The 14,152-nt window shown below is 37.0% G+C and overlaps 1 protein-coding gene and 1 long non-coding RNA gene across 2 annotated transcripts in view; one reads left to right on the forward strand and one right to left on the reverse strand.

The window, feature by feature from the left end:
* Positions 1-250: 250 nt before the first annotated feature.
* Positions 251-853, reverse strand: LOC137246418 (uncharacterized). The gene is made up of 3 exons (XR_010951474.1): positions 778-853; positions 648-712; positions 251-582 (listed from the first exon to the last, which is right to left on the reverse strand). It is a non-coding gene; the product is annotated as an uncharacterized lncRNA (long non-coding RNA).
* A 9,276-nt stretch (positions 854-10,129) lies between these two features.
* Cpr51A (Cuticular protein 51A) overlaps positions 10,130-14,152 on the forward strand; it is a 91,995-nt gene continuing 87,972 nt past the window's right edge. Inside the window, exon 1 of the mRNA XM_067777512.1 lies at positions 10,130-10,345. Coding sequence (XP_067633613.1) covers positions 10,286-10,345 — 60 coding nt within the window. The 5' untranslated portion in view covers positions 10,130-10,285. The remainder of the gene's footprint in view (positions 10,346-14,152) is intronic.

Raw genomic sequence — 14,152 nt, forward strand, 5'->3', positions numbered from 1 at the left:
ACGAAACGATATCATTTCGTTACGATAATCAACGTTAATAAACGAAACGAAATGACTTCGTTAATTTGACGTTAATTTGACGATCTTAACGTTAATAAACGAAACGAAGTGACTTCGTTTCGTTTATTAGCGTTGATTATCGTAACGAAATGATATCGTTTCGTTCGTTAAGCATGCCTGGTATATACTAACTTACTAAACACTTTGTCATCCACCATCGGAAAAGGCCGAACGTTTGCGGTGACTAAATCCTTGTAGGGTGGTGTCAAAAGCCTTTTTACGTGATGATGGATCTTCAAATGTGTTTTTCATATAAAAATCAATCTTATTTGGCGAGCTTTGTGAATCTAGTTTTGTATACATTTGCAGTTGCAAAATTATTACTGATATTGTCAAAATGGTCGACACTCATGAGGGCACAACGCCGAAACCGGTTTGTCTCAAAACCAAATTTAACAAGGGATGACGGAAAATCGTTCCAATATACATCATGGTTCCAAATGCTTGACTTTGTACTTCGTAGCTTTTTGGCAACACAATCTTCGTCTTCCAACTCAATGATGTCTTCTGTTGCTCGTATATCTACACATACGAATACGTGTACATATATATATGTATGTGTATATAATATGAAAAAAAAAACTTACATTTCACATTGGACTTTTGTAAGAATTTTTGATTATTCAGAGCCACCAACTTGTTAGGTATTCATCTAAAATAAACACAAATCTGACGTAATGAATGTAATTTTATTTATTTATGTTTTATTTGTCTTACCAAAGTTTTAGACCCTGGTAATTCTTGCCGCTAGAAAAGGAATAAGAAATGAGAATGCAGTACTCGATATTTAGAAAAAAAAAATCAATAATCGCACCATGAACCGGGTACTCGATGTATCGATATCTATATCGATACATTTGGAGCTCTAGTTCGAACTCCTTGGTCGCTATATAAAACAATAATTTAAATATCCAAAAAGTTAATGAATTCACCAAAAACCAATGGGTTGGCTATGGTATGGTTATGGCTAGGGTGTTATGGTACGGCACCATTGACCAATTACATTGATTTCCATAAGGTTGGTTGGATCAGCAGTTTTATACGGATATGGATATGTCAACTGTGCCAGGGATTTAAGGGCCAGTTAAACATCCTTAACCCTAACGCCACAATCGTAACCATACCCATATCCATAACCATCTCCATTGTGATCAATTAATGCTGCCTTAAACAGCTGACATTTTCATAAAAATGAGGAAAACGTAAAAAATTACAAGCATAATCCACAAACAATAAGCCTCTTAGTCAAAACGTATGCAAAACAATAAACAAAATATACAAAAAGTTAATAAAATTCACCAACTCAAATATTTTTAGGTTATGGATATGGCGAGAAACCAAAAACCAATTGGTTGGCTATGGTATGGTTATGGCTTTAGCGTTATGGTTTGGCACCATTAATCGATTACATTGATTTCATAAGGTTGGTTCGATCATCTTTTTTTCTGGTTATGGATAAGTCTCCATTAATTGGCCCTTTAAAACGCACAAGCGCATCCATATTTTGTAAATGGTTTTTTGACGTAAAATTTTAAAGCAAGTTACCTTACACGTTTTTATTTTTGTCAAACTAGCACAGACCATATTTAGCGTAAAATAAGCCGGTAAAACCGGCCAACATTGGCCCATTACTTATTGCAATATGTTTTCTTTAATAAATAAAAACAATTTATCACCTAAATGAAGATGCACTTACCACGTAGATATGAATTGGATTTTTTTTTAATTTATCCAACAACATTTAACATACGCGCAACTTCAGCTGTTACAGAGGTGGGGAAACCATAAACAGGAAAGGTGCGGCTGCGCAATAATGAAATTTTAGATATCTGCATGTTATATAGATTGATTAATTTCGACCTTGAAGAGAGTTTAAATGTACAATAACAAAAAAAGCTTACATTAATACATATTTGCATATACATATATATATATATATTAATTCATATTTTCAATATGAAAATATTGGAAAAATATAAAAATTTCACAATATTAAATATGAAATACGACGAACTTAAACTAAATCGAATAAATCAAACTAATCATTAAGATACAACAAATGAAGTATTAAAAATTAATATTAATTGATTTGAACTTTAGTTCAATTATAATTCGAGTATCGAACGAGGTAGAGAATCCAACATGTCAGCTAACAAATCAGCTAAGCACGGACACGCGACGATTCTGGACGACATGACGAAGGGATAATTAAACGGAATAATAACCGAGCTAACATCCAAAACCGACCACATCACAGCGGTTTTGGACTTCCAGGTTCAGAACATACGATATCCTTCAAGGGAGGAATGGGAAGAACGCCTAGACACTGGCAGGGGCATAAAAATCTATACCGGCGGCTCGAAAATGGAAAAGGGTACTGGAGCTGGGATGTACTCAACACATCAACAGTTAAGCCAATCATTTCGACTTCCTGCCGCATGCAGTGTATTCCAAGCCAAAGTCTATGCCATACACAGAGCAGCAAAGCTGCTTCAAGATAGTATTGTCTCCAACACAACAATCTTTGTTGACAGCCAAGCCGCCTTAAGCTCATTAGAGTCCAATATGATAAAATCGGATATCGTGCGGACGTGTGAAGCCTCGCTGGCTTCTATAAGTTCTTAATGTCTCCCTTTACTGGGTCCCTGGTAACAGCGGTATTGAAGGGAATGAACTCGCAGATGAGATGGCTAGGAATGGTTCCGATTTGGACAAAAATTAAGTGGACAGTTCCGTCCGACCACAGCTTTGTTATCGAGGAATATGAGAACAGAGCAACGGACTTACTATAGACCAACAGGGTTGACTGCGAAGTCTCAAGGTCCTTATGGCCATGCTTGGGTAGGGCACCAGCTTCTTTTTCAAACTGAACAAATCCGCAGCGATAGTATTTACAGGTGTCACCACAGGTCATTGTGATATCGCACCTATACTCCGACGGTGGCGAATACCAACAAGTTCCCTATGCAGAAGCTGTCAGGATGAGGATGAAGAGGAGTCGATCTACCACTTTCTCTTTCGATGTCCGTGGCTTCAAAGAAGAAGGCGCAGATTTCTGGGCAACGGTTCTTTGACAGCCTGGCAGAGGTTGGGAAGGCGGACGTCTCGCTTCTTCTTGGGTTCATCAGGGAAAGCAAGTGGTTCGTTGAGGATCACTAGGAGGTAATGGGGTTAAACGAATGTGCCTCCACCCTGCACTTACTGAGGGAACTCACAATGGACAAAAGTGTCTACGAGTGTAAATGTTGATAATACCCACGCACGCCCTCTTAACCTAACCTAACGTGACGCTTATTGGGCAAACAAAGGAAAGCCAAGCCAACATATATATGCCATTTCTGATAGCTCCCAAAGAAGGGTGAAGAAAGGACCGCCTTCTGAGCGGAAGAGCTTTCTTATAACAAGACTAAGCCAGCGAAATCTTTGGCCATTTATACGCCATTAAATAACTTTATACAGATTTCCATTCGGTTTCAGTAAGGAGCACAAATATTCCGCAGAAATTTTATTTCGAGCAAGATTAGATTAGGTAAGGTTGAGCTGACCTGAGACTGAACGAGTCAATAGTGTTATCAGATGTTTGCCAAACGACCAAAATGAACAACCGGGTAAAAAACCATGACCCATGTTATAAAATAACAACGTCGTCTTGGCAAGTCCTCATAATTCCTAGGACATCTGCTACTTACTGATTCGAGATCTGATAGCTGTGCAACTACTAATAGCTTAAGTGTTAGCCTACCGAGTATACGGCACGACCACAAACCCTCACTTCGTGCACCTACTATCATTGACGAGGCCTAAAAGGCAGTTTTCAGTCAAAATACCCATCATGAGCCTACAACCCTCTGTTTTTAATGATAAGAGTAACTTTGTTGGTCTAAGCTGGTGAGACCTGCACATGATCTTCGACATTTTGAATCCCAGTACTTAGTTCCAGGTCTTTCCTGCTTCGCCGATCATGTGAAAGTCTAGCTCAATCCTACATATTTTACGCCGACTCCGAATGGCATCTGCAAGGCAGAGGACTTTTCACTGAGCAGATTTATATGGCAGAAATACACTCGGAGTGTTTGTCAAATCACTGCCGAGGAGCGACACCGCTTAGAAACACTTTTTTTCTATTTGAAAAATTTGTTTTTTAAATTTTTGATGCTGCATTGCCCTGGACTTGAGCCCAGGATCTTCGGACCCGCCAATTTATAGGAAAAATTATAAAGAGCACGACGCAGGTTGGAAAAGAAGTTTGGCGTAAAATCAAAAATTATCACACTGATGCCTTGTTTAGTATCGAACCAATTTCTGAGATGAAGAGATCGCGTTGGCCTATTTTTTTCGGGTTTTCTTCTAGCTTTGGATCATATTTATCGAGTCTGCACTGTTAAGATCTACAATCTATCGCACAATACCCTTGACAGGACCTTATATGCGATACTAAGAAGGCTGATTCTGCGTTAGTTCACGCAGTTTGCAGGATCTCCTTTCCTGTATACTGGGCAAAGAACACTTAGATTCCAATCATCGGGCATGCACGCGTAGAACCATATTTTGCACAGAATTTGATGCATGCGCCTTATCTACTCCTGGCAACTGTATTTTAATAGCTACGCAGGCAACACATCAGCGCCCGCAATAGAGTAGAGCTTTTATTGTGGTGGCTGAACTTTCCGACCGTGTGGCCAAAACACCTTCTTTGCGTAGACTGCGTCTTTCTCCTCCGTCGGTGAATGGGCGCAGAGGAATGATATATTAAAGATTTTTACTTTTATGCGGATAACAGCTAGACCTTCCTCCACATGCATGACGAAAAGTCTTAGCGATGTGGTCCCCTTATAACAAGAATCCGACAACGAAACTGCGTTTGTTTTCATGACCACTCCAGTAAATGTCTCATATTTTGATGGTTTTCTATTCATATTTTGTCCATCGTTTCTCTTGGATCGCGGTTATGTCAGCTTTCATTCCAGTTGCATGCCCTCTAATCATAGTCCATTAAGCATTTGCAATGGTCGCCATCAGTAAAGGTTTGTCTTTTTATCCGATTATGTCAGAGCGGCCTAGCCTAGCTGTCACGTTTTTTATAATAAGGCATACAATTGTTATGATCCCTAATTCGCAGATAAGCAAAAGTAGGCCTAATCAACACAGAATCGGTAAATGAGACTACCAAGGGAGTCACTCTGACCCAACTTCGTTCTGGATACTGCAACAGGTTAAACTCTTACTCGTCCAGGCTCAAATACGGCATACGTAGTGTATGTCCTGCATGCGATGTGTCCTCTCATGACACAAACCATCTTTTCAATTGTAATGTGGAATCTATCCATCTAACAGCTGCATACCTGTGGTCTAAACCTGTAGAAACTGCTAGTTTCTTTGAACCCCTTTAGAGGGCTTTCATGAAAAATTGTGAGTAGTCGCACCTATGGAATGAGGCGAAGCACTGTTAACACAACAACAACAACAAAAACGACACCCATCAACTTAAATTTGAAAACGTTCAAAGATAATGTAGCAGCTGGTAGGCAGTCTCAACTGAGCTTTTTTTTAAGCTACTAATCGAGTTGCATTCGAAATTTTCATTCTAAAGCGGCTCACAGTGATGGGTTAGCAACAAAAAAGTGTTTTTTTACTTCCTTTATATTAGGTCGGTTGAATGTTTGTCCGCTTTTCATACAAATCTTGCAATCGATTTTTCTCATTGAGCTACAAACGTGAAACTTTACAAATAGGCTAGAAGACCATGACAATGCAACAAAAGAAAAAAATCCGTGAGGTGGCGCACGGATCGAAATAATTAGATAAAAATTTGAAAATTTTCAAACCAGCTTTTAAGTAACTTCTCGATGAGCTAGCGACTTGAAATTTCAAACTTAATTCAGAGGTCGATCACAGCCGATGACACGATACAAAAAGATTCGCTAGGGGGCGCGCGGGATGAGATAGGATAAGATGCCGAGAAAATTTAAGAAAAGGAGAAAAAATCCGTTAGGTGGCGCACAGATCGAAATATTTAGATAAGAATTTGGAAATTTGGTGTTTTGAGATCGACTTCTCATTGAGCTACAAACATGAAACCTCAGAGACAGGTTAAGACACCGTGACAAAGGAACAAAAGGAGAAAAATTTTCCGTTAGGTGGCGCACTGATCGAAAAAATTAGATAATAATTTGGAACTTTGAAACCGGGTTTTAAGTAACTTCTCGATGAGCTAAAGGCTAAAAATTTAGAGCTTGATTCAGAGGTCGATGACAGCTGATGACAAAATAGAAAAAGTTTCGCTAGGGGGCGCACGGACTGAGATATTTAGAAAAATCAAACGGAACGGAGGAATATTGGGATTGATTTTTATGTAAGTTCTCATTGGGCTACAAACGTAAAACTTAACAGATAGGTTAAGACCATGAACCAATAAACAGATGCCGCATTAAAAAATGAGAGAGCACAAAAATCATAGTTGGCTGGGAAATAAATTTCTCGGCGTGACGTCACGCTTTTGACAACATGTTTTATTGCTGACGCAGTGTTCAGACTTTATTCCAATCGGAGTATTTTGCTCCGCTCTTACCTCCAACTACATTTTTTTTCTTAAAGGTTTATTTGAGTCGAGTTGAAAACTAAATATTATTACTACCTAATATCTTTTGGTTTAAGTTTTCAATACATATGAAAAGCTGATTGTTTACAAGCGACGATTGGACGAAATGATTGTTCGTGTCTTAAAACATGTTTGTTCACATTTTTCGTATGGAATCAGAATAGAAGGAGTAAAATGCAAGCGAAAAATGTGTCCGGACGCGATCTGTTGATCCTGCCTAAATTCAACATGCTGCTCTTCTTGAAGTTTTATATAAAAATGAAATACGTTGAGTCAGTGAGGTCAGCTAACCCTGTTTTGCGATAACAGTCGCCAATTGGGAGCACCAAGCGAGGTCTAAGCTTCCTCCAACTGTCTTTCCAAACTGAGTGAAGGTATTCTCTTTCCTATGTTTACAAACTGCCGGAGCGTATTCGTTCATCCGCATAACATGACCGAGCTAGCGAAGCTTTCTGTTTTTATTGGCTGCACTATCGTCATATCTGCGAAAAGCTCATATAGCTCATCATTATACCTCCTTCGATACTCGCCGTCGACATCACGGATAGGGCTATAAACCCTCCGGAGAACTTTTCTCTCGAATACTCCAAGAGCCATCTCATCTTCTCTCGACACATTCCATCATTCCGAGCCATACATCAGGACAGTTATGATGAGTGACTTATAGAGCGGGAATTTTGTTCGTCGAGACAGGACTTTACTTTTCAATTGCTTAAAGAAGCACTTGTTGGCAAAACTTATTCTCCGTTTGATTTCTAGGCCGACATTGTTTTTGCTTTTGATGCTGCTTCCCAAATAGACGAAATCCTTCACATTCTCCAATTTTGAATCCGTCAACAGTGACGTGGCTACAAAGGACACGATGACAGCAAGTACTTCGTCTTGTCCACATTTACTGCAAGACACACTTTTTTTGTTTCTTTATCTTATACCAGCTCTTCGCCTCCATGTTTGAACAGCCCGGCGGGTATCTCGTCATTACTTGGCACCTTGTGATTTTTTAGCCGTAATATTGCCATTCTCACTTCGCCAAAATTGGATGCTGGAACATGTTTTTCATCATCGGCAATGGGGGTATCGGGTTCGTCTTCCCCCACACTCTGTACGTCAGTTACCAGCTCAACAAACATTTAGGTTAGAAAACGATTAGAAGACTAATCGAATGCTAATGTATTTCTCTAAGGTAGAAGTTTAGAGGACGATTTGCGAAACTGTCGCGAATTATAGCATTCTCGACAAAAAGGGGACTTCGTTCTCGATATCGAGAAAAGGGTTAGAATTCTAATCGAATTCTAACGTCAAATTCTAATGAGTTTCTAATGAGAATTTTGAAGTGGTGCGCAATTAAGTTCAATTATTTAAAATCAGCGAAATTTTCATTGTTTCATTATATCAAATACGTTTATTTGGTTATAATCATATGTATTAAGACTAACATATTTCAAAGGATTTTTCTATTACATTAAATTAAAAACGTACTTAAAGATTCAGCTCAGCGTTGGTTTGAGGTACGGATGAAGAAGCGTTTTCTTCATGCCATTCAAATAGCACTTCAATAATCTGCTCGCTTTCCTTTTTTAACCTTTTTTGATTCATTTTCATTTACTAGTATTTATTATTATAAATAAAAAAACTTATTTCGCAACTTGTAATATTTCCACTATTTTTATTTTGTTTGTATGACACTAAGAATGAGAATCGACAACTATTACAATAATCATAACATCGCATTTCTAGTGTTATTCGAATCGCTTCACAGTCGAATTCTAACCTAGTTCTCTACCCTAGTTTTCGATTCGAATTGCATTAGAGAACTACATTAGAATTCTAATCTAAAATTAAAATATTTATCTAACGTTAGCTGGGAGGTCGGCATTATCATTCCTACAGAAATCTGCCCCGGTCTTGAAACCTTCTGTCAGTAAAAGAGTATGAAAAATTTATGATAAACCAAAAATAATAATAATATTTTTCGTGATATGCATCCGGGGAGATAGAACCCACTTTTCTTCCAGAATGTTGTGTGCTAATGGGAGCATTATTTGGTAATCCTACACGTTTTAGGCCGACTCCATGTGCATCTGATAAGGCAGATAACTTTTTTGCTGAGAAACTTTTCATGACGAAAACACAATCGAATGGATTGCCAAGCCACCAAATCAATTTGATGTTAGTTGTTCGCCCGCTTTCAAAAAGGAAAAAAATATACTCCGAAAATTTTATTTTTACTCCGCCGTCGTCGTTTACTCAGTTAACAGTTTTAAATACTCCGAACACTGGTAACGAAATATGAGAGAAATGTAATAAATCGAAAAACTTCAAAAGCGCTACGTCATCAAACTTTTTTTTCAAATTCGATTACAAATACAACAATTCCGGAATGCGAGATATTTGCTGATTTGTTTATGGGTTAAGACACCGAGAAAATATAAGAAAAGGAGAAAATAAAAATAAGATAAAAAAAATGGCTCCTTATATAAAGACATATTCTTGCTAAACTTTGATGTTTAAACTTTGACATAGAAATTGCAAAAATATTTATGAGAAGTACAAATATAAAGGTGGAGCGCATTGGAGTGATTGACTAATAATATCTCCTTTCCTACCAACTTTTCAATACAAGTAATGTGCGCTCCACTTTTATATTTTTACTTCTCATACATAAATATTTTTGCAATTTCTATGTCAAAGTTTAAACATCAAAGTTTAGGAAGAATATGTCTTTATATAAGGAGACATTTTTCGCTGATTTTTGTATATTTTTATAAAAGAAGTGCTTAAAATTTTTTTATTTTATTTTTATTTCTGGTTTTGTTTTAATTTTTGCCCTCATTCTTCATTTCTTTGATTTGCCTCATAAACCGGGTATAACTTGAGCTATTAACTTGTCAAGAGCATTGCATAATTTTAATGCTCCAATGAAAGTTAAAAGGCAAAAACAGTACAAGGAAAAAAAGGTTTGGTAAAACAAAAATAAATGTAAGAGGTGTGAACGGGATCCATGTGAACTGTGCTGGTACACTTACTTCATTACAACAAAGAGAACGCAGTGAAGATGAGCTCAATTTTGTACATACCCATAAACTCAGATAAAGTTCACTGTCTGTTTGGTTGTATTGCCTACATACATACATACATATGTATGTATGTACATGCGATAATTATGAGCTGTTACTCACTATTGGATATATAATTGTAACCTGTCTTCTGGCGCACCAGAAAAAGGCTACCGTAAGGCAACAAATCCCCAAACGCCGGCACCAACCGGATCACGTAACCAAAAACCAATCTTTAGCAATTACCATAAAGGCAAGAGCAATAATAGTAGTTGACATGGCCCTTGAATATCAAGATAGTTGGGATTTCTGCATAACTATAACTACATTTATACTAACATTCATACATACATACACACTTACGGTACAATATTTAAGTATGAAGCATCAGACATTTTGGAGCTATAAAAGCAAAAGATATCTGCAGACACTGGTTAGTCTTGAAAGACACGCGTGGTGCTAAACATAAAAAATTTTCAAAAACCAAAAGTGCATTTCAAACCAAAAAAAAGTATTACGTGCAAGGAGTGAACCGTTATTCGCAAAGGAAGAAAATACTACGAATTTCAAAATGTTGAAATTTATTTTGGTTGCTTGTCTCTTGGTGGAAATTGCAGTAGCAGCGCCACTTGTAAGTGATTCTTTTTTTAAAAAGTACTAAAAATCTGTGCCAAAAAAAATGTTTGAAATAGTTGACACGAATTTCATGTGTCAAATCATATGGCGGCTAACTCAGTTCATACATTTTCTACTACTTTTTACGTTTTTTTTCTCTATTCAAAAGTGAGTGACTAAAATTTCAAGTGTAATAAATCCAATAATAACTCCGTTTGCAAGGAACATTTCCTACTACTTTTTTGAAATTTCTTTCTTAGAAGTTGTGTACGCAAGCTTTTTCCTAGTATGTTTTAAAAACTGTGGTACGTTGGTTGTCTGCTACTTTTTTTCAGATCTTTTTTTTTTGTTTTTTGCGCGTACTAACAAAAATTTCGCCAATACTAACTCCATAAAAATATTTAGTGACGAATTCGATTTTTTTCAAAGCAACTTCCAAAACCTTTTTTCGTTGTCTACTACGGTTTCTTTCAATTATTATTTTTTATTTAGTATTTCAGTTTGTGCAAAAGACGAAGAAGGTTCTGCAACGAAACTATCAAAGCAAATATCAAACAAAAATTTTTTTATTTCCAACTAATTTCCAAAAACTTTCATATACCTTCTACTCCTTTTAAATTTTTTATTTTTTTTTCAAATTATTAGCAATTCCTGGTTTTTTTTAGAGGCGATCATCAATAATTATAAAAGATAAATGCACAGCGCAGCAACCTCCGAAGAGGTTTGAGGCCGAGCTTCGCTTCCAATTTGAATTGTGCTTCTTTTAGTTTTTCGATCTTCGGTGTGGTAGACGGAACGCCCTACTACCACACTATTATTATTATGGCACATTTACTTACGACCAACTAATTTCTTAGAAATTTCAAACATTTTATTTTTTTACTTTTTAGAAACTTTTAATTTTTGTGCCTAAGGTAACTAAAGACTTTCCACGACATAAAGAAGACCAACTTAAAGTAAAATTTGCTACTACTTTTTTCGGAAGTTTTTAAGTACTTAAATTGTCTACTACTTTTTTAAATCCTTTTTTATGGGCACAAGAACACTAAGGACTTTAAATGCGAAAAATAATAAATTTCAAACGGAATTTAATTACTATACTAAATAATTGTGCAAGAAATTTCAAAATTATCCACTATTTTTTCGTATTTTTTTATTTTATTTCAAAAGCGCCTGAGCTTTTCCCACGAGAAAAATAAGACACATTTAAAATTGTTTTTTTTTTTACAACAAACTAGTTTTCCCACAATTTTATAAATTTTCTACTACTCTTTTCTGAAGATTTTTTCGGTTATTGTGCAGTTTAGGGGCCCCACCCTAAAATTGGGCCTTTTTTGAGTGAGGTATCAAACGACGCGTATTCACATCTAGATCAAGAATCCGAAAGCGGAAGTTAACTTTTTTTACCCGTTCAAAAGATATTAACGAAAAACCGAAAAAAGACCAGCGGGTACTTCCGAAACCGGGGCTGGGATCCATAGTATTTTTGCGCAGAACCCCTTTCTGCGTTGGGGCCTTCGGCCGCGCTTATAAAAAATAACCCTGGGCTAGGCCATGCCAAGTCCGGGTGTGTGGTATAACCGTGGCTACCGCCACGGTGATGCACAATTTTTTTTGTGTGTACAAACACAACAACAACGACATGAAAATCGCCAACTTCAACTGCAAATATCTCCAGACAGAGATAAAATGTTTCTTTTCTGCCTTCGGATTATTGTTCTCGAGATTAATACGCGTCTTTTGATACCTCATTCGAAAATCTTGGCCTAACTTTAGGGTGGGGCCCCTAAACTGCACTACTACCATTTTTCCACTGCCTTACTCTTTTTAAGTTGTATCTTAGATTTTTCTATTAGACAAACAAGACTAATAACATGATGAATAGAAAACCGATTTTGCTGCATGAGGTGCTGGTCTGGTGAAAAGCACTGGCCACGGCGAGCACCTCCAAAATGTTAGTGTCAGTGCAATATACGGCGCTAGTCGGTATCAGTGGCACTCTTAGAACAACACCTACCTTGGCACTCAATGTCATGCTGAACATGCTTCCAGTAGATATTGCGGGAAAGGCTGCCGCGGCCCGGTCGTTGGTCAGGCCTTGTGATATGGGCTATGGGCTTTCTGACTTCGGGCACTCTGGGTCCCGGGCCATAGTGATATCCCCGACAACTGTAAAGCGGATCTATTAGCCCGCATCGGTACAACTGAGCCTGGTGGATACCACCTCTTGCAGGGTAGGACGATCTTTCTGGACGGAATTGGATGACAGGAGGTCTGCCGAAATAATTGGGTTCATTAAGACCCACCTATCAATGGTCATTGGGATATCCATGCGTTAGGTCTCAATATACTGGAAACTCCATCCCGCTGTAGCTGTATGAAGGATGATGAGGTGAAATCATCAAATCACTTTATGCTTGATTGCCTAGCTTTTGCCAGAACTAGGCGCAAGTTCTTCGGTCGCGACTCACTTGGATCTCCCGAGGATTTATCCACGGTTGAGATCGGTATCATTCGGAACTTTATAGTTGCTACGCAACGATTCTCTAAGTAGCTATTTTATTTTATTGTGGTATTGTATGTGGTATCACAACGGACCTTCAAGTTGTCCAAGTGAGCTTCCCCTAATAAGGCAGCTACCACCTAACCTAACGTTAGCAGCTAAGGGTTTGCTAAAAAATAGTAAAGACAAATCTGAAGTGGCAAAATTTTTGGAGTAGAACATAATTTTCTAAGGAATAGTGCACTGATTTTCCAAAAATTTCATACATTTTCTACTATTTCTTTCTATCCATTTTTTTCAGTGCACATCGCAACTAAGGCACAAATAGGTAACATTTCAAGTGGAATTTTCTGTTAAACCTAAATAATTCTACGAGAAATTTAATACGTTATCTACTACTTATTTGTAAGTTTTTTTTTCAACTGCCCAACTTTTTTCAAATAGCATCTTAAGTTTTTTACGAGACAAACAAAAACAGTTTCAAGCAGAAAAATTTCTAAGATTCTTAATATATTTTCTACTACTTTTTTGGAAGCGTATTTATTGTAAGTGTGCTTACCAGCTGCGGTTTTGCTAAGAAATGGTATAGCTAAATGTAGATCGGCACACATTTTCTATTATTTTTTCGGAAAAATTTTCCAGTTCATAAACCGAAACAATAACATAACATACAACTGTCACACGTTATAAGGGCCAATTAATGGTGCCTTATAACCATAAAACCATAACCAGATAAAACAGCTGATCGAACCTACCTTATGGAAATCAATGTAATCGATTAATGGTGCCATTCCATAGCGCTAACGCCATAACCATATCATAGCCAACCAATTAGTTTTTGTAATTGATATTAGAGAAAAATTGTAAGTTTACAAACGGCGATGGTTACTAGGACATGTTTCATTGGTTTTTGGTTTCTCGCCATATCCATAACCTAAAAATATTTGAGTTGGTGGATTTAATAACTTTTTGTAGATTTTATTCATTGTTTTGGATACGTTATGACTAAGAAACTTATTTTTTGTGGAATATGTTTGTAATTTTTTACATTTTACGGTTGCCTGCTAATACTTCTAGGCAGTATCCGTTAGCAGTTTTAACATATTTGTGTTTTTGATGGAAAAATAAAAGCATTATAGAAATATATATCACTCGTCTCATTGTAAACAGATGTAACTCAAAATTTAAGTTTTTTGGGAGAATGCAATTCAAGTTTTGTTATATTATATGGTTGAATTCTCCGGCTAATTTCTAGGGCACTGAAGTGGGTGGCTAATTTTCTGTTAAAAAATAATTTTATATTAGTTTAAAGAATTTGCT

This window comes from Eurosta solidaginis, chromosome 3, assembly GCF_040869045.1.
Source record: "Eurosta solidaginis isolate ZX-2024a chromosome 3, ASM4086904v1, whole genome shotgun sequence".
NCBI classification, from domain to species: Eukaryota; Metazoa; Arthropoda; class Insecta; order Diptera; family Tephritidae; genus Eurosta; species Eurosta solidaginis.